The sequence below is a fragment of the Camelus bactrianus genome, chromosome 26, assembly GCF_048773025.1.
Source record: "Camelus bactrianus isolate YW-2024 breed Bactrian camel chromosome 26, ASM4877302v1, whole genome shotgun sequence".
Classification (NCBI taxonomy): Eukaryota; Metazoa; Chordata; class Mammalia; order Artiodactyla; family Camelidae; genus Camelus; species Camelus bactrianus.
Window position 1 is genome coordinate 27,804,710 of NC_133564.1, and position 24,075 is coordinate 27,828,784.

General features: G+C 41.9%; 1 protein-coding gene across 8 annotated transcripts in view; it reads left to right on the plus strand.

Annotated features, from left to right (window-relative positions):
* Positions 1–11,481: 11,481 nt before the first annotated feature.
* Positions 11,482–24,075, plus strand: part of UNC5D (unc-5 netrin receptor D) — a 494,882-nt gene continuing 482,288 nt past the window's right edge. For all 8 annotated transcript variants that reach the window (XM_074353354.1, XM_074353355.1, XM_074353356.1 and 5 more), the window contains exon 1: positions 11,482–11,890. In XM_074353354.1, the coding sequence (XP_074209455.1) occupies positions 11,782–11,890 (109 nt within the window). In that variant the 5' untranslated portion in view covers positions 11,482–11,781. The remainder of the gene's footprint in view (positions 11,891–24,075) is intronic.

The window sequence follows — 24,075 nt, forward strand, 5'->3', positions numbered from 1 at the left end:
ATACTATTGATTAAATTAATTACATCTTACCTTAATACTTCACTGCAGTACTCTGATGATGTTATTCCATTGTCTTTAGCCATCCACAGTGGCTAATGTTAAATCTGTTTCTTTCTAGCTAATAGATATGTTTTTAAATACCTCATAATTTTTAATATAGCCTTCTAATTTTTGATATTCTGTCATATCACTATGATGTATTGGTATGTGGCTTTATTTTTATGTACCATACTTAGTAATTTCACTGTACTTTTGAGCTGAATTTTTGTCTTTAATCCTAGGAAATTTTCATCTTGTATCTCCTAAAAATTTATCTCTCCTTTATGATAAAAGTTATTTCCTTTATGGTAAGTGTCTTACCACTCATTACATGTTTGTCAGAGTTTTTCAACCTAGGCTTAAAGTATCTTAATTTCTTTTACATTTTTGAAATTGTACTTGCATTTTTTTTCTACATCTGATGTCTCTTGAGTATTATTTTTAAATTAACTGTTTCTTCATCTTTGCCAGCCTTGAGCCCTATGTTTAGTACTTATCAGACCATCGTGTCCAATGCCAAGAATTCTATTTTCTTCTTTTCCACCAATATTTTTTCATTTCACTTTGACTCCTATTTTTATTTACTTTTTATAATTTTGTAATAAGTATAATTTTTCTATTTATAACTCAGAGCATTCCAAATTAATATATTTTACTTTCTATGATTTTTCCCATGAAGAGTGAATGAATAAATGTCGAAGCTGATTTTATTTTTCTGTATTTTTAAACATTATAGTATCTTGAAGTATTTTAGTATATTGGCTAGTGTAGTCATTTCAGTGTAGAGAATTCCTTTTTCTGCTCCCCTCCCACCATCATCTCTTCTTCTGTGATTACAACCCTTTGGGTTGCAGATCTGTGGCTACCTTGATGTAAAACCAAGGCCCTAAGTTTAAATTAGGTCTTATAAAAGTCATTCAGGACCTCTGAGTTGTAGAATTATTGGGAGATGTCACATTCAGCCAATATTGTTGCCAGTATATGTAACCGGTGTCCAGGTTCTTGTCCCGTCCCAGAAAGAATTCAGAGACAATGTGGAGGTTAGGAAAGTAAAGTGAGGATTTATTAAAGGATGGACAGTACACTCTCAAGGGGAGAGCGGGCAGGCTCAGGTGAGCAGCTGCCCTGGGTTTCCTTGGCAAGTTGGTTACACAGAATATAAAAATGAATGGGCAGAATATTCATTAGGGAGGGAAGGGTTTGGGGTCGTATTCTGTAATTTTTATTGCAATTCTGCCTTCCAGGAGGGAGGAGGGATTTTTGTCCGTATTTTGTCTGGATCGGACATATGGTGCAGGAACATGATGGGTACTTCTAATCTGCAAGGCTAATTTTATTGAAATGAGGGCATAATGAGCAAAAGGTTACATTCAGACACTGGAGATTACTGCTTTTTCCCACCTTTCTTTGTAGGCCTGGGCCATTCATCACCTCAATAGGTGTGACCACTTATCAGCCCAGAGGTTCCTGCTTTTCTTTCTCTGTCCAAGGACCCCTGGTGCTTACATGATGTAGGGTTTCCATATTTGGCCTGTGCCCCTCCTTTCTGCCCAATTCCTGCCATTTGGCCTGCGGCCCCCTTTCTCTGCTCATGTCTAGCTATCTGCCTGCTCTGACAACATAAGCCAATAGATGAGGTTCAGTTTCCAGGGAGTAAGCTGTGTCTTTGTAATTCCTGCTCCCCCAAAGATTCAGCTTAGATGGCCTGAGAATTTTTTCAGGCTTTCCTCTTGAGTTGGGAATTCCAACCCCATCTCTTCTTTAAGCTGAGCAACTGGCCCTGATGTCCCATCTGGCGTGAAACCCTTGATTCCCCATCACACTGCACTATTTGGACTCCCGCATACCGCTTCCTGCTGATGAGCCCACAAAGTACATGAACTTGTCTCCACCCACCATGTAGCAATTCTGTTGTGTTGATAATCCATGCAGATACTTATCTGGCTTTTGAGACAGGCCGTGTCTTCGGTTTTTTTTTTTTTTTTTTTTCATGTGTTGCTTAACATTCCCATGCGTCAGAAAAGGATTAGTTAAACTATAAAATGACTAGGTCATCTTGGTTGGAACTCATCTCTTTTTCTTCAGTCTTGAAGAATACGTTCTAATATTTCAGTTCTCTTGCTTTACAAACACACATACACACACATACACATACACTCTGGATATATGTGCCAGTGCATTCATATACACACATACACACATGTATATGTATATATCACATATATGGTGCATATATGCATATATGTAGAAATATATTTATTAATTCATTCATCTACACACACACAGTTTGTACACACACACACACAGATCTTCCTCAGTTTACAATGGGGTTATGTCCCAATAAACCCATTGTAAATTGAAAATACAGTTAAGTTGAAAATGCATTTAATACACCTACCAAACATTACAACTTAGTCCAGCTGAACTTAAAAATGCTCAGAATGATTACATTAGCCTACGGTTGCACAAAATCATTTAACACAAAGCCCATTTCATAATAAGGTATTGAATATCTCATGTCATTGATCAGATACTGTATGGAAAGTGAAAAACAGAATGTTCGATGGGTCCAGAATGGTTGTAAGTGTGATGATCATTCACCCTCATGATCACGTGTCTGACTGGGAGCTGTGGCTGCTGCTCTGCCCACCATCACGAGAGGGCATCAGACTTTCTTCCACTGACCCTGGAAAAGAGCAGAATTCAACATCTGAAGTACAGTGTTTACTGCGGGCATTTTACTTTCCCACTATCAAAAAGTCAAGAAATCTCAAGTCAAACCATTGCAAGTAGGGGACCATTCACATATATATAAATAAATGAACTGGTACCTGTATCCAGATGCCCTGTGTGTGTGCGTGTAGGTGGTGTGTGTTTACATACACGTGTAATTTGCTTTCTCTTCTCAACGGAGAATTATATTGTCAGTATCTCAAGTGCAAGAGAGTCAAAAGAGTTCTACATTTATTTTCTTTTTGGATTAGTTTCTTACAAAATCACTAATAATGATCCTGGCCCTCAAATCTACCCTAGAACTAGACTGTCTGTCTCTAGGGAAGCTGGTACTTGAATTGCAGTGAAGTCATCCTTCTACCTAACAAGATGAGTGGGATATGTGGTTGAATTAAATCACAAATGGTACTCTCTTAAATTTTATTTTTGGTAAAATACTACTTAACATGTAAAACAGATCCTTTCTCCTTCAAAATGCATGACAGCCATTTACTAATGAATGCTTTTAAATTCTTCTGCCTGAGCCTTAAGACATAACAAATTATAAATTCAATTTTTTTTTTTCCTGTAAAGATGGAGAAAAGGAAGCAGGCAGGTAGAGTAAGATTTGGGCCCGGAAAGTCAAAGCTTTATTCAAAAACTGGAAACGATTCTGTTTGTTAAGCTAGCATTATCTCTTTGCACACGTTTGATTGGAATCATGCAACAGTCACTTAAATCCTGCTTTAAAGGAGCCCACTGGAGTTGTCATCTTTCTCTTCGTGACAGGGAGTCATTTATAATATCTTGTTCTAGAAGAGAAGTCAAGGGAAGTGAAGGAAGAAGGGAAATGAGAAGAAAGCAAAGAAATAAAAAGCAAACTTAATATTGCTTACTTCTTCTGTTTTATCTCTCTGAGAAGCCATTCTTTTCTTAGTGATTGGCATTTTTACAAGTGGTTTCTTATGGTTAAAGGCTCTTCAGTAAACTCCTCTGATAGCATAATCCACTCCCTAAATGTACCCAGTACCACTCTGGTTGTCATATTTTGTTCCAGAGGCCAGATGCCTCTTCCTTCTCTTGGTCCTGGTGCTCCAGACAGGCAAAATAGTCCCATCTAGTCTCCAGCTGTGACACACAGATACTCTCTTGACTGCGTCCATCTATTTCTTAGCCCTTGTTCTGGAGGAAAACGGGCAGCTTTAGGGCAAAAAGGTATCCACTGTCTCAACTCATGTGTGTATACTGGAAACTCGGCGCCTAGCTCAATGTTTCCCCAACAGTTTGCTCTGGGTAGATGTTCCAGTTCCGGGAGAACCAAACAGCTCTGAATCTTGTAATATTAATGAGGAGGTGGGGAGGCTGGAAGACAAGTTTGTTCCACTTGTCCCATTTTTGACTGGATTCTATTCCTGACCAGAACCTGTAGGGCAGTCATCTCCTCAGGCCTTTAGCCTTCTTCTATTTGGCCTGTGGAGGAATGTCCCTGCCACCTCAGTGAACAAAGGATATTGTGGCCATCAAGCCATCAGCCACCTCAGCTGCCCCGATGGGGCACCTGAGGGGACTCAGGATGGAGAAAAGCAGGATGCTGGCCCTGGATTGTTAAAATGCACATCAAAGGAGTGATTTCAGGGAGCCCAGACTCTTGCATCTTCCCATACATAGAAAAGGGTTAAATTCATTAACTTAGGATGTCTAATTTTTTTTTTTTCAATTTAACAATAACATTTGATGCTCTGACTACCTGGTTTTTGTTGAGAAACTCCTGTATATCCTGGCTCCTCCCGTACTTCTTTGGAGCAGTCCCTCAGAGCTGAGAGGCTGCCTCTTGGGCTTAAGTCCTCAGAAAATGTGCTGAATAAAACTCAACTTTCATTCTCAACTTTTCGGTCGTGCTTTTTTTTTTTTTTCCAGTTGACAGGAGATAGCTGTGTTGTTTATCTGTGTGGTGCAGTGCAGGTAACATGGCGGCCATGTGATTTTGAACTATAAATTTACTTAAACAATTCCTCCCTTGTTTTCTCTGTTCAACACCAGGTACAGTACCTACCAGAGTAGATCAAGAGGAACAAATGAGTGATTGAATAAATGACGTCCCTTGGTAGAGCACGGAAGGAACACACAGATCCAAACTGGGTGGTTAAAACCTGTTGCAAAAACTTACCCCACAGGGTTTGGCAGCATCTTCCACTTACCAGTAAGAATCATGGTATTTTCTCCCCAAAATGGAAAAAGATACCAGGCCATCCCTGAGCTACCACAAAGCCCACAAAGTGCTGGGATGAGTCAACCCTCATGTTCCCGATGCCCGATGCAAGTGTCAGGGAACTCAGGGGTTGTCTGTTATGCTGTCATCAAGGCTACATCTTAGGAGTTAACACCTCCCGTCTTTCCTCACCCCAGTATATTATTTTTTTTAAAGTGCTAACACATTAATTTTACTGCCAAAGAACTGTGTTTTTTGTTTATAATTTTTAAGTTCTTTCATTCATCTGTGTCAGCAGCTGCAGCTGAAACTCCAAGACACCTGATTCCGGGAAGAAATTCTCGGGGCAGAAAATGAGGAAGGCACACTTGCGGTGTCAGGAAAAACATTTTTAGTTAGTCTTATCTTGGTACCCCGCTGCCCTTTTTCAACAAATGTATTGAATTTCTGTACTTTACTGTTGCTTCATAGCCCAATATCCAAAATAGACTTCTCTAATTTTGTGTGTGGGAGAGAGATTTTAGTTAACAAATGATCCCATATTGTCTTTAACAGGGAAGGTTGTTAACCTGGATTATTGTACCCAGATAGAACATCACATGGGAAGCCCTCACGGCTCCCCAGCTCTCAGCCTCTTTTTCTCCCTCTGCTTTCAGCAGTTTCCTGAATTAGGAGCAGGGCCATGAGCACAAAGTGGTGCATACAATTCCACTTGCTCTCTGTAAGTTGCTTGCATTTTTGTTGTTGTGGGTGGTGGGTTGCTTTTTGTTGTTGTTGTTTTGTTTTGTTTTTTTGGTGGGGGGAGGTAATTAGGTTAATTTCTTTATTTACATTTGGAAATGGTCCTGGGACTGCACCCAGGAGCTCGTGCATGCTAAGGCATGTGCTGTACCACTTGAGCAATACCCTCCCCGACTGCATGCATTTTTGAAACGTGCTGTTCTGGTGGAACAAAACCTTTCCAGGAAAATGACGGACGCCGAGTATTCCCAGTGGAACTATCACTTTTAGACTATCTCATTTAATTGTACTGCCAGCCTCGCCAGTTGAAGTTGCCAGCTGTTGCCCTTTCGTCCAGTTGATTTGGGGTCCTCCCCTATTAATTATCATAACTATGTGATTAATAGAGACAGAAGCTTTTATCAGAAGCGTCTGGCCGTGGCAGAGCCAGAAATGGTTGGGTCTTCAGAAACAGCAGTCAGGTTCCTGGAGGAGGAAAGCAGCAATGTTAGCATCCCTAATGTGGGAAGAAGACTGCCTCTCCATGGCGCATGCTTAGAAAGGACCCATGTGCAGCCTAAAAAGGGCCTAGAAACATGAAGCGAAAGCTTCTTACAGTGGTTGTAACTAAAACTGCCTATTCAGTCCAGAAGGTTAGATAGAAGTAAGATGCACAACTGTACTGTGGAGTTCTTTTCCGCTCTTTTTCCCCCGAAGTCTTCACTCAATGTTCCTAAACCCATCTCCTCTCCTCCTCAGCTACAGCAGCTTGTTCTGTTCCCAGGGATCTCAATCTCGCTGACTCCTGACACCTTGCTTTTGTTCAGATTTTAAACAGGCGCCTCCCGCTCCTAAAATAATCCAGTTCTATTGTTAGGGAGGCCCCAAAATGTCTCCATACGTTCTGAAAGCTTCCATGCCTAAGGTCCTTTCTCTCTGTTCTGAGTGTCTGTTTTGTGTGTTAGTAACCTAGATTCAAACTACAAGCCTTTTGCTACTTTTCATAAAGAATTCACTCGCCTCCATAGCCTCAAGGGTGATTTGGAGCTCCGAGGAGAAAGGCCATGTGTTGGCAGGCGTGGCTGTCCCCCGACTCCTTGGTTCCTCTCTCCTGCCCCGTTGCCTAGAACAACAAATTCTTGCTCTTGGAGAATATTTCTACCTTCTTTAATGTCCCTTGGGGTTTTACCACTTATGGTGTAACAGGTGGGATAAATCATTTAAAATATTTTTTTTCCAGGCAAAATACACAGGTTTCCCTAAAGAGGTCTAAGAAACCACTTAAAAATAATTCATTATATTTGGAAGGGCATATTCTCTATGCAAAATCTCTGTCTCTCCTCCTCTAAATTTGACTCCACTCAAACGTTTTCTATGTTATTTGAGACTTGTTTGGCTAGAGATGATCAAAAGGCTCTGAACAAAGAAGGGAACCCTACCCTTTGCAACAAAGTGGCTGGACCTTAAGGGCATTATGCTGACTGAGATAAGTCAGACAGAAAAAAAGTACCGTATGTTCTCACTTATATGTGAAATCTAGAAACAAAAACAAAAAAAAACAAGGAATAAAACTAACCAAACTCATATATACCAAGGACAGATTGGTGGTTGCCAGAGAAAGGGAGGGGGTGGGGAGTGGGTTATGAAGTAAGTCCTGGGGACATATGTACAGCATGGTGACTATAATTAAAAATACTATATTATACATGTGAAAGTTGCTAAGAGAGTAGATTTTAAAAGTTCTCATCACAAGGAAAAAAGGTAAGGTGACAGATGTTAACTAGACTTATTGTGATGATCATTTCACAATACACACAAATATCAAATCATTATGTTGTACACCTGAAACTAATACAATGTTATATGTCAATTACACCGCAATTGAAAAAAAAGGCAATGAAGTAGAATATGTTCTACCTCTTGACCTTTATGTATAAAGTGTTAGAAAACAGGCATAGTCAATTCAAACAACAAAGAATGGAGAAAAACACTTTACGAAGCCTGTTCATTGAATTAATATTACTTGGCTACAGCTAATACTTATAGGTTGGCTATAGTCCCAAATAATTTCTCTAGAACACAATGCATTTGTTACACAATTGTCCCAATTTCAGAAGTGGCTTCATTTCCAGCTTGGTTGTATTGGGTATTCAAAATCATAATGTGTTCGAGTTGAAAACGATGGATCTTAAATAGGACGGATCTTCAGCTCATCTAGTGAAACACTGTCATTTTACAGATGAAGAAAGTGAGAGTAAGTGATGTGGACTTGCCCCAGGCCACACAGTCCGTCCATGTCAGTGTCAGGGCCCAGCCTCTCTGTGTCCCTCAGGTCGGTTCTGTTATTCCATGCAGCTCCTTGGCCGGAGACAGTGATCCTGAGTAGTGACTACTCAAAGTATTTCTCCAAGTGGACATGAATATTTCTTCAAATGGAATTGAGACAGGAGTAAGGCAGCAGGGCACAGCCATTAAAAAAAAAAAGACACAGCAATGAGCACCAAGATGGTGGAAAATTCAAGTCCCAGTAGACCTTGAGGCCCAAGATGGCGGGAAATTTGACTTCTGTTAGATCTTGAGCTTCATTATATGCTCATTACAATATATTAGCATGGTAAATGGCATGCCCACAGGCACCATGACAGTTCTGAGACCGACCATAAAAGATCAAAAAGTGGGTGATGGCTCAATTCCTGGGACTCCCAGCCCCTTCCCCAAAGTAGTTGGAATAATCCTCCTACTTGCTAGCATATGAAGTAATCAAGTCTATAAAAACTAACAACCCTGCACCTTGTGGTCACTCTCTGGCCTTCTGAGATGGCCCGCACTCTGTCTATGGAGTGTGCATCTCTCTGAATAAATCTCAGCTATGGCTCACTCTTTTTTTGTTTTTGTTTTTTCAATTTATTTTTATATTTTGGTCCGGGGGGGGGAGGTAACTAGGTTTATTTATTTTGGGGGCAGGTACTGGGGATTGAACCCAGGGCCTTGTGCATGCTAGGCATATGCTCTACCACTTGAGCTATACCCTCCCCTCTGTGGCTCACTCTTAAGCTCTTTCCTGCATGAAGCCAAGGACCCTCACTTGGTGGAATGCACCCCAGGCACTCGCATGAGACCTGGGACTCGGCCATCCTCTTGTGCCCCATTTTCCTTGTATCAGAATGGAGTACAAGTCATACATGTTTTAAAACCACCAGAATTAGATTACCACAGCATATACTGATATGTGGAACACAGTTAATACAGGACGTATAATTAATACGTGGAATGTAAGATGCAGAGTAATTCTGAAGCCCCAACCTCTCCCAATCCAATAGCTAAATGGTACTGAGGAGGGTGAGGCAGAGTGTCTATGTCTGGAAAACCCAACTGAATGGACATGAACTTAAACTGCATCTTGGGTTTAGAATTGCACAAACTGGTGCCTCATTCTTGACATTCAGCCGTTTAGTTACGTGACGTTGGGCAAATCATTTCTGTACTCAGCTTGACTCTCCTTCTCTGCCAAACTAGGATCACAGTACTTAACTTCCAGGGTTTGGTTCTGCTCTAAAAAAAACAAAAATAACAAAAAATATATATGTATATATATAGAAAACATATATATTTGAATAAATTTGAATTATATATATATATAGAGAGAGAAAACCCATTCCTTGACCGGAGTATGCACTCAGAAGTTCTTAGTTTCCCTCCTTCTCTCTTAGCTGTCATCGCAATTTTACTTGACTTGTTAATCTCATTTATTAACCTTCTTAGCTCATCTATTTCCTAGTTATTTTTTCAAAATAAAATTGTTTTTACTTTTGCTCCCCTCTGGAGACAGAAGTAATACTTAAATGCTATCTTGGAGAAACATAGTAATTTTTCTCTTTCTTTTTTTTTTTTTTTAAAGAAAATACTCATTTGTGTTAGAACTGCCTCATAGTCTTGAAAAATAAGGAAAGTCAGAGGATGAATGACTATTTTCCAGAAGACAGGGAACGCATATTTGGTAGATTAATTCCCAGTTCACCTTCTTCGAGGAAAAGGACAAAACCCTCATTTACCAGGATTCTAAAGAGATTTTCAGGCGAGTCCCTTGCCGGCCCCACACCAGTCTTGGCTTTGAAGCCTCGTTCCCCAGAGCTTGGTTTTCTTGACCAGATCCTAAACCTTTTATTGAGCTGCAAGAAGGCTCGAGGAAGCAGTTGCTGACAGGGACATGTCTGGTGGCACTCAGGAGAGGGTGGTATATATGCTTACCAGGGAATCAATCTTTCTGCCTCTCATCCTTTTTTTCCTCGGAAGAAAGCAACTTAGGCAATTACCTCATCCAGAACAATTACCTCACCTTAAACTTTATTCTCCAGAGAAGGGTGTTTGGGAGCAGGTAGCACTTTGACCAGAGAGATGGATTTTTTTTTTTAAAAGTACTGTATCGATACTGAGTGTGGGCAGTGGGGGCTGTTGGAAGGTTATCTTTCTCTCAAACCAAGACTTTGTTCTCTATTGGGGTTCCCCAGACAGAAGGAGGCATGTTCTGACCAGTGGAGCTCTGGCACCATTCTAGGGGCTCAATATTGTGAGAGAAGGCAGCAGTTTGAGTACAGAGCCTTGAACTCAGGGCCAACTCCATAAGTGTGTTCTTTGCTCTCAAACTGGGAGTCCAAGATTTGCAGATACTACTAAATATAAATAAACAAGAAATTTCTACTGTAGAGCACAGGGAACTATATTCAATATCTTATAGTAACTTACAATGAAAAATAATATGAAAAGGAATATATGTATGTGTATGTATGACTGAAACATTGTGCTGTACACCAGAAATTGACACATTGTAAACTGACTGTACCTCAATTTAAAAAAAATGGTTAAAACAACAAAACTGTGTGGCCTGAGGCAATCTCCTAAATGACTCCTGCAGAGGGAAGAGACAACTTCCATGTACTTTTAAAAGCAGTTAAATAAAGATTTGACTGCCCATTCAAAACAAACCACACTTTTAATAAAAGGCTTTCTTGCCTTCGTGTTATAATGGCCCAGCACGATTTCCTTTCCCTGATATTTCAGAGAAAGGCAATTCTCAGGGCCCAGATTAAAACAAACCAAACCAGAGCCATCGGAAACGAGGGAGCTTTCAGAAAATTTGGAGGATTCTGGGGTGATTACGATCATACACAAGGAAATTGGGGGAAAAAGTAAAAATAAAAATCGATCACATACATAATGCACCACATGATTGTAACGTCCCCACCTCTTTAAGTACATGCATGCATTTCTGGCATATTAGCAATAATGAGTTTATTTTAATGCTACTTTTCCCCACTTGGCATTTAAAAAAAAATTTTTTTTTCCAGGAGTGATGTCTGATCTGATTCTAAGAAATGGAAGCAAGACAGGCAGGACTGTAAAAGGGCTCAAAGTTGAGCAAAACGGAGGTTTCCAGGAAGCAGCCGACTCTGAGGTAGGATGCCGAGATGCCCGCATCGTTCTGCGCTGGGTTCGCCTCCCAGAGGTCCCCGCCGGCTTTGCTCACATCTTGAGGCGCGTGCGGTCCCCGGGAGCCGGGTTCTGGTCAGACGTGCGTCCTGCTGGAGCCGAGGCTATTTGTGCTGCGTGGAGGAACCTGGAGGTGCGCGCAGCCGCCGCGGGGCTCACCTGCACCTCCCCGCCCCTCGTCCCGCCCACTGTCGCCCCGCCCTGCGTCCCGCCCCGGCCCAGCTCATTGGCTGCCGCTCGGAGGGGAGGAGAAGGGGCGGCCGCCGGGGTCTCATTAGCGATGCGGGCTCGTTTCTCCACTCCCTAGTCCGGAATCCGGCGGCGGCGGGAGCGTTGCGAGCGAGAGGTGCGGCGGGGACAGCGGTCGACTCTGGCAGTGACTGTGGCGGCAGCGATCACCCTGCTGTGAGAGGCTATGGGAGCGCGTGCATCCTCTGGGTACCCAGCGCGCGGCGGCTCGGAGCGCCCTGCCCCGCTGCTGTAGGGAGAGGCCGTGGAGCAGTCACTCGCTGAAGACCCCCGGGACCCACTGGTCTTGGCCCGTAGCTCGCCGTGCCTCCCCCGGGCTCCCGGGGCGCGGAAGAGCAGCCGTACTCCGGAGCGGGGCTAGCAGCATGGGGACAGCCGCCGCCGCAGGAGAAGGCGCTGGACGGGCGCTCCGGTGGCTCCCTTGGCTGGGGCTCTGCTTCTGGGCGGCGGGGGCTGCGGCTGCGGCTGCCCGAGGTAAGCGGCGGGCTGAGCGAGCGGCGGGGTCGGGGGCGAGGCGACCGAGCGGGACCCGCATCTATGGCGTTGACCCCCCAAGTTGCGCCCTGCACCTTTCCGCGCGCCGAGCCCAACGGGATGGGACTCGGGCGGAGGACCTCCGAGGGGACCACTGCCTCCCACCCCAAGTTTGCGATCATCCTCAATCCTACAGGTTGCTGGGACCGGGGCCCCTGCCCTTCCTTCACTCTCGTCGCTTGCTCAATTTTCCAAGCCCTCCCCAATTGCTGCAGACTGGAGTCCCCACCTCTTCACTCCAGTTTCGCTCTCCTCAGTCCTCTCCACTTCCTTCCGAGGCGAGATCGTTCTTGGGTGGGCGTCTGTAGGGGCGTCCGAGAGTTCGTGGGGAGAGGGGTCGGGTGATGGGAGTCTCTGCAGCGGAGGCTTGACTAGAGAGGGCGCCTTTTCCCTTCGGGGAGCAGCACCCTGGCTGAAGTCCTCCAAGCTTGACACCCCTCGGGCGACACCAGCCCGAGGTCCTAGGCAGCACTGGGTTTCCTTTGGAGGAGGCCGCGTATGTACGGGAGCACGGGAGAGCTGCGTGCACCATTCGCGTTTAACTGCGTCTGCAGTGCCCAGCCGGGTCATCCGGCGCCTCCTCTCCCTGCCCGGTGCCCGATCCAGCTCTCGAGCGCGGTGTCTGCTGAGCGTCAGGGAAACCGCTGCTTCTTTCTGACTTAGAAACGTAGACCCATTTTTCCTGGATCCTCTGGACTCCAGCAGTGTGAAATTTTGCAACTGGTTTCAGCTCCACCTTGAGCGAGGACAAGGCGCATCAACTTAAAGATAAAACCCGCGGACTTGTTTTGAAGATGATCAGAGGCAATGTGACACATAGCTTTACCTTGGAAATCGTCAGGAAGCGTCTCCTTCCCGCTCTTCTTTACCTTTCCCTTTTCCTGGGTGTCATCCATTAGGCTTAGAATTTGTAATTGCATCAAATGATTTACCTAATGCTTGTCTGGCGAGAGGTGACACTGATCTGTCCACCTCACCTCTGCTCTGCTGGCTACCTTGAACACATTGTGAGTAGCTGGGAGATAGAAAAGGGTGGAAAGGGGTGAGGACGATCAGAAAAGAATCAATATAATCTCATTTTTATAAAAAGCTACCAGTGTGTTAAAAGCAGTCATGCTGTCTGAAATGAAGAATTAAAAAAAAGATGGATAGAGGCTTTCCCTTTTGAAATCTTGTTCAGTGGCTATTTACATTTCATTCCCTGCAAAGTTCCCCCCCACCACCCCACCACCCCCAAATGGAGCAGGCTTTTTAAAAAGCAGGGAAGGTTAAAAATGAGCTTCAGGGATTGCCCACGCTAGGTTATAGTGAAGCAGAGTTCTTTTGCTTGCTGGAAGAAGCACAAGCTTCAGCCATTTAATTTACTACGGAGGACACCTCCTTGCAAAGTCAGCTCTGAGTTGTTTTTAATACGCTGTTATGGGGGAAAGAGGGCCTTTTCTTTTCTGAATTTGAGCTAAATGTCTGAGTCCCAACTTACTGTTCTCTGCTGAATACCTAAGGGTGATTGACTCCCTGTCCTGACCCTTGGAATTTAGTTGATGGGGCTGTCTTGAAGCCAGCTTGAAACCAGAGCGAGGGGGGCCTGCCAAAAGCCTCTTGGATGGAGTTTTGCTGGCTGTGAAACTAAGGCTAGCACCTCTTGTCTGCAAGCTGTTCTTCAAAGGACTCCTGGAAAACATACTGTACACTCCGCAGGCTTATTTACAACAAATGTCTTGCACAGATCGTAGTAATGTTCAGGACACATGGAATGGAGCAGTACGTCTGACTAATATTCCCCATGTAATATTTTACTTTCTGGGGCAGGAAGCCCATGACCCTTAGCATCTGTCAGAGATTCCCCAAGAAATGAGCAGTAAGCAGCCTGGAAATCCTGAGAAGCCCAGGCATCTGGCTTTGGACAGTTGGACGCAATTGGAGGTTTCAGAACAAAGGGTGTGTTTCAATGTTCCTTAAGTTCTCCCAGCCCAGGAAGGTTTCCATTCCTTAAAAGCCAGATGAGGTACACTCTGGGGACATGTTTGCTGAGTAGTCTTACACAGTCTCGGTGTTGGCCCTACAGTGTTCTTACTTACGGAAATAAACAGTTTTTTTGTTGTTGTTGTTCCGCAAGCCTTTTCATGTTGATTTGAACCCAGACTCTCTGCCTCCCCTAAAGAACAGGACAGACAGAATTATGCCATTCACTTTGATGATATAAGAATATTTCATAGTTCAGTAGCCATTTCTTTGCAATTATCATTTATTTGTTTCCAAGAAGATTGTACCCACTCCTTTTTTTTTCCTTTTCTTTTTCTCCATACTTAAGGCAAAACTGTCTGAAAATCAGAATAAGATTTCAGATGATTGGTTTAAATGTACTCAAAGAGGAAAATACTTGGGCATGGGACTGCCCACAGAAACTGGTAGTGACCCAAGGAGCAATATTCTTTGTAAACAAGACTCATTTCTTCAGATTTCTGTTCCTGGTGGGTGGCGTACTTTGGTACCATGATTACTGTATATATTAACACTTTCCAACTTAAAAGAAGGTTGTTTAAAAGTTATTTGTGACCTGCCAGGTGCTAATTGAATCCCCATCATGTTGTCATACTGATTTGTTTTTGTTCTTTGGAAAAAAGGAGCACTGCTGTTGATCTGGTTGTGAGTCCTCTGTTGGACACTGTACAGGAGATCTCCCAGTCTAAAGGCGGTGGGGGGCGGGGGGAAGTGGTCTTAGATAGGATAAGCTGTCACACAGTTCCTCCTCCTCTTAAAAATTTTCCTGGACAATGAAATCTTCCTTCTGGTAATGATAGTCATGCATTAAGGTCAGGAGAAATCCACACTCATTTCATAGGCATCATAGGGTCATATGGTCTACGTATACTTGAATCCGTTTATTCACCTAGTTGGGACAGTTTTAAATCTATTTTCACTTCCTCCTTGATGAACATTATCACTGCCTCTCCCGTCCCGCATTCTGTTCCTTTTTCCTCCTATATTTGTTCCTCCACAGGGCTATGAGGAAAGAGACTTTTCTCCCAATTTCCTGATGGGTTTTTCTTTTTTGTGACTCCTGGGTGGTGGTCTTAGTTTGAGCAGTCCAGTGGCACCTTCTTTCCCTCCCTGAGTGTTCTGCTCAAGAGATCTCTTAAGTGTCTCAGTTCATAAGAGATTCATTGTTCTTACCTGGCCCTGTGATATCAGCACCTGTCACCCTTTTTCAGATTCTTCCTAGGAAAAATAGTAATGCCACTCTTCCCATGCTTCCTCACTCTTTGAATGACCCATCAGTGGTCCGAGGTTCTTTAAGTGGTACTGCATAGGGTGGGAAGACCAATGGATCTCTGAGAATCCTCTGTGAGCTCTTCCAGAACTCAGTGACTGAATCCATCTGGTAGTCCTGGACCTGGCTGTCTTAGGAGATAGGGAAGCCCATTTCTGTCTATTGCATCAATGACTTGTAAACTTTTTACCATCCTCTTTCTACCAAATAAGTCCCCAACTTAAAATACTGCTCACTTTAATGGCTTATCAAGGAATTGGTTGCTCAGGAGATAGTGAAACATTGTTATCACTCCCTTGTGCCTTTCTGCCTTCTTTTTTAAATATGAAGGCTAGAAATCCAGACCACAGGTGTTAAAACCTAATCCCGAAGACAAGTGTACCAAAAAATGACTGGCTTTATAACCTCCTCTTAAGGAAGGAGGTGGTGGTGATACAGGGTGTCTGCTTAACGTGGCATAGATGTTCACAGAGAGCCCGGATGTGTCCTCTTTCTTGATTGCACCCTTGTCATTAGCTCTGATTGTCCTGTACTCCAGGCAGTGCCACGTGGCCAGCTGTGTCATTGTCTTTTCTCCTTTCCTCCTTATTTTGATGCCTTCATGAACTGACAGCATGACCGAATAGCCAATGGGAACTTTCCTTGGTCATTCTCATGCACCCTTGGGAAAGACCCATACCTGCTACCCTCTCATTTGCTTAATGGCCACTGTTGGCAGGAGACCTGTCATCATGTTGCCCCCACTCTTTCTATTATGCCTGTTCCTTAAGAGAAGGCATTTTTGCAGTCTTGTTTGAATATTGAATAATCATATCACTGACTGTCTTTAGTGGGTACCGTTCATTATTCTGAAGTGTTTTACACACATTAACTCATATAATCCTTAAAATAACCCTTAGAACTAAGTACTCTTCTTAGCCTCATCTTTAAGATAGGAGAAGTGCTGCGTAGAGAGGTTAAGTACCTTGCTCAGGGAGGCAGGGTTAGTATGTGGTGGAGCCTGGATTTGAACCCATGTAGTCAGACTCCAGAGCCCACAATAACGACGCTTTTCTAAACTATGCTGCAAACAAAATGACTCTGATATTTTGGTGACATAAGTACTAAAATTATATCTCTATAACTATGAGGCTTGTAGAAGAATTTAGAGGAGCTTAAATAAATCTATAAATGTATTCAGATAAATCTCAGAGATTTATGTTGTATGAAAACAGCCACCCTCTCACCATTCAGCTTCATGTACTTTGGGATCGGATTCACACTTAAAATTCTGAACGCCAGTTTCTAATATGATAGCCTGCTTTTTTTTTTTTTTCTTCCAATTTTGCATTTCAACACAAGATATTCCTCTGATTGAGTACGCCATCCATGGAATGGCAGATCCCAAGAGACTATTTGTTGCCTGTCTTGTATTTTTAGCCTTGTTTGCTGGGGAAATGTGGAGCATGAGATTTGAGAATAGATTGTTAACACCAGAGGCTGCTGTTTTTGCTGTTTTGGGTACCCCTGCTGCTGCTTTTGCGAGGCAGATGGCTAGATTCATTTATAGAAAATAGATATTCGTTCTATTTTGCATTTCCACTTTGAAAAGAACTTTTAATTGTTTGTACCACATTGCATCTTATGGCCTTATTGTGCGCGTACACATGCTGTGCGTAGATAATTTTCAGAATTAGGCGGATGTTAATGTATTCCGTTTGGACTGCATTAGAAATCCACTGCAAACTCTCTCGTGCTTTTTGGAGTGTTTCTTTTGAAAGTGGGTTTGTGTGCAGGACAGTGTGTACCACCTGTGTTGTCCTCAACACCCCTTACCCACTCTGGACATTCCTGCACTAGAAATCAAGGGCAGAAATATGAGGGCTGTGTTTATGGGACTAAAGTAGAAACCAAAACATGTGGTATGCTTCTCAGCTTACATCAGACCCCTCCAGGATGTAAAATATTTCCTAATACTGTTTTCAAGAGGGCAAGAGTACAGGGAGGTCTGTCTTTTTCCTGTATGATCAGTTTCTTCTGACAGTTTCCTTCATAAATAAGGAAGCTGGAAGCCGACAGCTGTCTTCCAAGTGAGGTCATTGACAGCCTCGCTTCAGGCAGATACTGACTTTCTGCTCCCACATTTCTGGTTCGTAAAGTGCAAAAGAGCCTTCCTCCCAAGAGAGAGACCTTGGCATTGTGTGTATCCATCCAGTCCAACCTGGTGTTGGAAAAATAGGAGGACTCGTATGAGGAAATTTCACCATAACAATGTGGACCTTGAATCAGAATGGACTTTACGGATGTGCTGTTACTTAGACTGAATGGTGTAATTTCTCAATCAGGTGAGCCCAAGGGAAAATGACACTGCAGACATTCCAGAAGGTAAGTGATTGGCAGACAGGCAGAGCAAGCAAGAGCTAGCTAGAGGTTAAAGAGGAGAAATCGTCCTTACTACTTCAAGGATCCAACCAACACTGGAATAACTGTGTTTAATATCATTTGGAGATGTCGATGACTGACTATAAAAGCAAATGTATCTACTCAATATTGGATGAGAAGATTTGCCTGTAAAGAAATTTGTGGCACGTTGTTTAGGGTTGTTTGCAGGTGATGGGTGGTGTCTGCCTCATAACAGTACTTATTTAGTAGTTATCATCTTTATTTGAATTTAATAATTTAATAAAATCTACTGGAAGAGGAAGGGAAACCAAATGATCATGGGTTACGGAAGCTAAACTGGTAATATTTGAAACACACAAATCAGTGCTTTTCAAATGTTAATGTGCTTTTGAATCACTGCAGGTCTTGTTAAAATGCACATTCTAATTGAGTAAATCTGGGGAGGGGCCTGAGAACCTTCATTTCTAACAAACTTTCAGGTGACGCTGTCCAGGACCACACTTTGAGTAGCAGGGTCATGATGTTAGTAATTCAAGTTTTGTTTTGTTTTGTTTTGTTTTTGATTTTCAGTATTGCTCTTCACTTGGTAACCAGTGTGAAGTGGAATTCAGTAGAGATTTTATTGTAAACATGCCAACAGAAGAGTAGGCAAAGACAGACACGTCAGTTTTAACACACAAAAACACACAGCCACTCATAAAACGAATAGACATTCAGGGAGCACCATTTTGATGTAATACAGCATCTTGCTTCTAGTGTTGGTAAAGATGGATGCAATATTCTCAAAGTCTAGGATTTTGTTTTGCAGTACCTGAAAACTTCAGTCTGCACTGACTTCGTTCTGCAATAAAGAGGAAACTGAGGCCCCCAGGGGCTGAACAGTTTGCCCAAAGTCAGCTATTTGTTAAATAAGAGGGTTTTTTCAGTGCTCTTTTCATTTTATCATGTCTCTTGATCAGAGCTACACCTAAAAATGATTCTGAGTTCAGGATATTGAGAGAGTGAGATTATATTTAAGTAAGAGGTAGAACAAAAAAGTTGGTTAAAAAAAACCCAACAAACAAAGAATAAAAACAGAGGAACAGTACTGATGCTCCCCAAGCAGCTGGGATTCTCCTGGTCACAACATGATGTGGGAGCGGGTGTTTGGGTCTGTTTTTGCTCAAAGATGCTTGTCTCTACTTGGCAATGTCCATCGTGCTTACTGCTGCTTACCCAGTACCTGGTAGTTCTTGTCCAATAAAATAGCACATGCTAACTAAGAACTTTCCCTCTAACCATATTATATTAAGGTATAAGTAATATTGAGGATAAAGTTTCTGAAATTTACTCAATACCATGATAAAACATTCAGGAAAATTTGGTTTGCCAGAAAACATTAAATAACTGTAAGAGAGTTTTCCGTTTTTTCCCCCTCAACCGATTGTCAAGCCTGCATTCCTAGACACGTGATTCTGAAAAGGTGCTGAAGCGTAAGATCTGATACTCTCATGGACCGTTGTTTTGAATAATCATTCATTTGCATGGAACCTGACATTTTTAAGGTGCACTCAGAGTTTCCAATGTTTTGTATTTTTACATCTACCCCGATATTGAACAGATGATGAAATCAAGGTTTAGAGATTTTTTTTTCACCCAAGGCCAGACAGGGAGTCATAAATTGCACTACAATTAGAAGCTGAGTGTCCACGTGGTTTCTGGGCCTTTTTGACTACTTTACCATGTAATTTGATTTTACTACCAAAGAGATCGGTTGCACTTAAGTTGGACGATACAACGTTCTGCTCACATCCCATTTGAGACAGAGCTGTTGATGCAAAAACACGTGTGACAGAGAAGCAGAAAGAAAGGAATAAAAAACCTGAATGATACCCGGGTTGGCTTCTTGGTCTGTATGGTGCTATGTTTCTCATGGTTATGAACAGAAGTGATTACCATCTGGGAAAAGGAGCAGTGGGAAATGGGTCAGGAGAGCTCGGAGGCAAGTGGAATTGTGACTGTATGAAAAATGGTATGTTGTAGTGTGGCATACGTGATATGTAAAATATTCTAAGGAACTTGCCAAGCAATAATATTTTCCTTTAAAAAAAGGAAATTAAAATTGAGTTCATTAAATTAACCTCACAAATGAGTTCTTTGGTGGTTTTATTTTTAAAAATGCTATTGCAGACACTCTTTAGAAATAATGTTCTGGCTTCTTAATCTGCATAGCTATCAAGATACTTTGTCTTTATTATTAGTTTTGAGGGCCTGGGCCTTATTTTTTCTTTCTGTGTGTTGTTGTGAAACAAGATGAAAGGCTTTTAATTTGTTTTTGGAAGTCATGTAGTGGCCCGATGCATTTGGACTTAACAGTAGTAATTTTCATCAGTGTGTCTTCAGGAGTTATCTAACCTATTCTTAAAAGAGATAGGAAAAGAACATATGGACTGCAAAATAAAGTTTTTTGCTAGAGAAATATAAGTGTGTTGTCAGCCTTTGGAAAGGAGCTGGGAAAATTGTAAATGTCCTTCTGAATAGGCAACTCTTGGATCTCCCTCAGCCCTGGGACCAGCAGCTACAGTGATTGCTGGCAGCTGGCATCCGGAAATTTCCAAAGTTGTTTCCCTTAAAAAAGGTAATCAGGAGGTTCACAGGTTTTGTCAGTGTGAGATGTGTAGGTGGGATGTAAGTGTTTTGGGGTTGGCTTTAAAGAAATAAAGCTTTTTAAAATATTTGTCATTAATTTTTTTTTAACCCTGGAGAAAAAACAAACAAACAAACAAACCACCCACTCCCCCAGTACAAAAAAAACAAAAGCTAAAACCCATTGGCTACTTTCACAAGTTTAGCAGACAGCTTGAAATGCACATCTGTCTCAGATAGCATTGTGAAAAGGCAGATCTTCCATATCACAACCTGCAGCAGACACCACCATCGCTCGTACAGCCAATTATAAATAATTGTCAAGGTGATAAGTGCCTTAATGCATGGATATCTGTGTGTCTGTATTATATATTAGTAGGATGTCATATATCATCATTACCGTAAACTTACATCATTAAAGTTCGATGCTGTTAATTTAAATCACATTAATAACACTTAAACTTGAGTTGTCAACACAATTTTGACTTGAAAGTCAGCCTCTTAATTTGAGTGCCCCCCGTTTCTCTCTCTCTCCCTGATCTCGCCCACCTAACCCCCAACTCTCAGTCTTCTCCTGCTCCGTCTCTTTCTCGAGTCAGAACTCCCTTCCTGTTCATGCAGTGCGGCAGGCTGCAAAGTTGAAGACACATGTCCTTCAACATATCATTTGGTTCTTTTCATTTCTCAAATGAGAAGAAATGACTAAAGTATCTTTAAAGCTCCTTCCTGCTCTAACATTCTATGATGCTACCCATTGTTTGCAGGACCATTTATTCATGGTATTTTTTTTTAGCATTTCAGGAAGTGTTTTAAATATGTATCAAAATCTTCAATAAAAAACACTCTGAAAGTAGAATTATCAGGGCAGGTTACTGCCACTTCGGAATGATGCTTGTAAGCTATGGCATAAAAATTTCAAAAATGTATCAACAATAAAAGATGTGTGATTTTATATATCAGTTACTCTTCAGTCGGTGGTTGTAAGCTGATGCACACACGTGCAACTCCAGTAACAGAGGTGGGATGAGTGGAAAAGGGCCGAGGGGGTTGGGAACCCCTCCACTACAGCCAGTGGTGGCCCAGTTGGGTGCCTGGGCTCACAATTACTAGATGGACCGTTTCAGGTTAAATTTCAATCTGAACTCTTCTCAAATTACTTTAATAAAAACACCTTTAACTCAAAAGTCACAAGGTACAGCACTCAGCCTTCCGGTTGGTCTCAAGTCAATGACTTTTTCCCATTTTGTTAAGAGATTTAAAAAATCAGGAGTCCATTGGTCCTCATTTTTCATAATTGTCTTTGATCCTTGCATATAAAACTTTTTCTAGCTCTGTGGAGGTGCCTTGTCTAAAAGCAGCAGATAGCATTTGAATGGCCTTTAACATATGATAAATGCTAATTTGATCACTGAGTTCTACATACCTCTCTATCCCATTTGTAGAGAAGAATCATAAAATTATACTGCTGAAAAAAGACCCTACAGTTTCTAGGCTAAAGCTCAAATCTCTGCATGAGCAGCCAAGGTCTAGAGAAGCAGCATAGCTTGCTTGACTTTGAGCAGTTCGTTTCTGCCAGCGTTTGCCCATGAACCCAGATCTTCATTTTCTCAATGTTGTTCTTACCTCTTTTCCTTTTCAGGCCTCTAATAACAAAAGCAATCAATAGAGGCACAAAGGAATTCAAAAGAATGATACCAGAAGACTAAAGACTATTGATCATTTTACCCTTCTGTTCCAGGGTATTTAAAATGTTTATTTAAAATGTTTTATATTTTTTTTATTTAAAATGTTTATATTTTCCTAAATACCTTTGAAATAGGGTAGACTTTTTTCATCTTTGGTGCTGTTCTGAATCAGAATGTTGGGACTCTGATCTGAGGGGCTCAAGTTGGTTCCTTGTAGCAGAGCTAATGAACGTTGTAAAAGAAGTTACATTATAGATTTTTTTTTTTAAATGAAATTTAAGATGAGTCAAGCTTTTGTTCCAGTTACTTAATTTCTGCCTCCTTGGTAATAAATTTGTTCAGTATGAGTCTACTGGTAGATTCTAAATACTTTCTAAATATAATTATTAAAAAAAAATCTATTTAGGAAAGGAGATATTCACTTCACTTCCGTGAATACTATATGATGTTAGAATAGGGAACCTTATGAAACCCAAGGAAATAACTTTAGAATGGTATTTGTCACATAACTCCTAATTCTTATCTGGATAAGTAAATTACTTTCAGTTTTCAGTTTTCCCTGTTTAAATCTAGATTTTCAGGTGTGGTGAGAAGGTAACACTTTGCGAGTTGAATGGTGAGCTGGGTCTGTTGTGATGAGGTGGTGTTTACTCAAATGGATACAGTGGATGGGCAGTCAGAGGACACTAGGTGGAGCAGAGTCTAAATCTGCAATTGACTTGTGCTTCTTTGAAGGAAGCTTTTGATGTTAACAGCAGTTTGCCAGCGATGCCCTCAAAAGGCTATGAATTTGCATCCAAAGAAGAGTGGACATAATTTTAAAAGCTTCAGTTGCTTCTTCTCATGCATTCCCTGTCATTCTTTAGTTTTAAGGTGAATTCAGCCTCGCTAATGGCCATGATAACTGGCACAAAGCAATCCCTGTAGCTGAGCTGGAGTTGAGTAACTACTGACTCTATAATGAAGATTATTCACGTCGAAGCCACCTCGCTGGGAAAGTGTTAGACACAGAGGGTGTTGAAACTTCTGATACTTGGAGATTAAGTGTCAAAATATTCAGGGTTAGGTTATTTTTAGCAGTTATCAGTGAAGGATCTTGCTGCTGGAATTGATGGTTCGGTTGTAAATCTACAAATTCTTGGTCATCACCCGAGGCCAGAAAGGCTAACATCTGTAGTATTGTCACCCAGGATTAGGTGAGAAAAATCATAGACAGGTGCTTTGAATGTCTGTGGCCATCGGCTCTTTTTTTTTCTAAGTTTAAAATTGATGTTAATTAATTGTTTTATTGAAACATAGTAAATTGAAAGATGAGCACCAAATGTTTAATGTAACTCCTGTTTATAGAAATACGAATGTGTGCAATTTAAATTCCAGAGAGAAATTGTGTAATTCTGATGTTCTCCATAAGCCGATGCCAGCGCCTCCAACACAGAACAGCTAAGTCAGAATCTCAGAGGAGACAGTCCACTGGCATTTTTTTTTTTTAAAGTTCTCAGGTGATTCTAGGTTTGGGAACCAAGGATTGAGAACCTCCAACTTAACGGCTGCATTGATTATGGACAAATGTAGACACTGATCTTTTTCTGAGATTTAGAGAAGATATTTAAAAATCCCTGTCCCATCAGAATATCAGAGATGCAGGTGATCACCCCTGTTCCTCTTCTCTGTCCATCTTAGACCTTATATTTCTATGTCCGGTCTCAGCTGACTTGGATGAGTGAAATTGGATAATGGCACTAAACATTTCAGTCTTTAGGAGCTAGACTTCTCCTGCTAGGTTGGAAGAACTGAGGTATTAATCAGAGGGATGAGATTAACTGAGAGGCTTTATGTAATAAGGGAGGAGAGTTTTAAGACTCCAGGGTTGGAAGTTGTACCATATGTTTCCCTTTTGGACAAAAGCACAAGGACCCACAAAGGGAGACTCCTGTTAACCCTCATCTAATGTCTCCTTGGTCCAGGATGTAAATGGTGGTGATCACATTTATGAGTGAATTGATGTCTTTGTGCTGGTCATGGTGTCTAAAGGAGCAGGCAGTGCAGTTCCCCTTACAGTGCAGGGCAAGATCTCCCGCCAGCACCATCGTGGTTGACCAAGAGAAGTGGGCGGCGACAGCTGGTGCCCCTTTGCCATTTTAGGAAATGTGGCAGAGGAATTC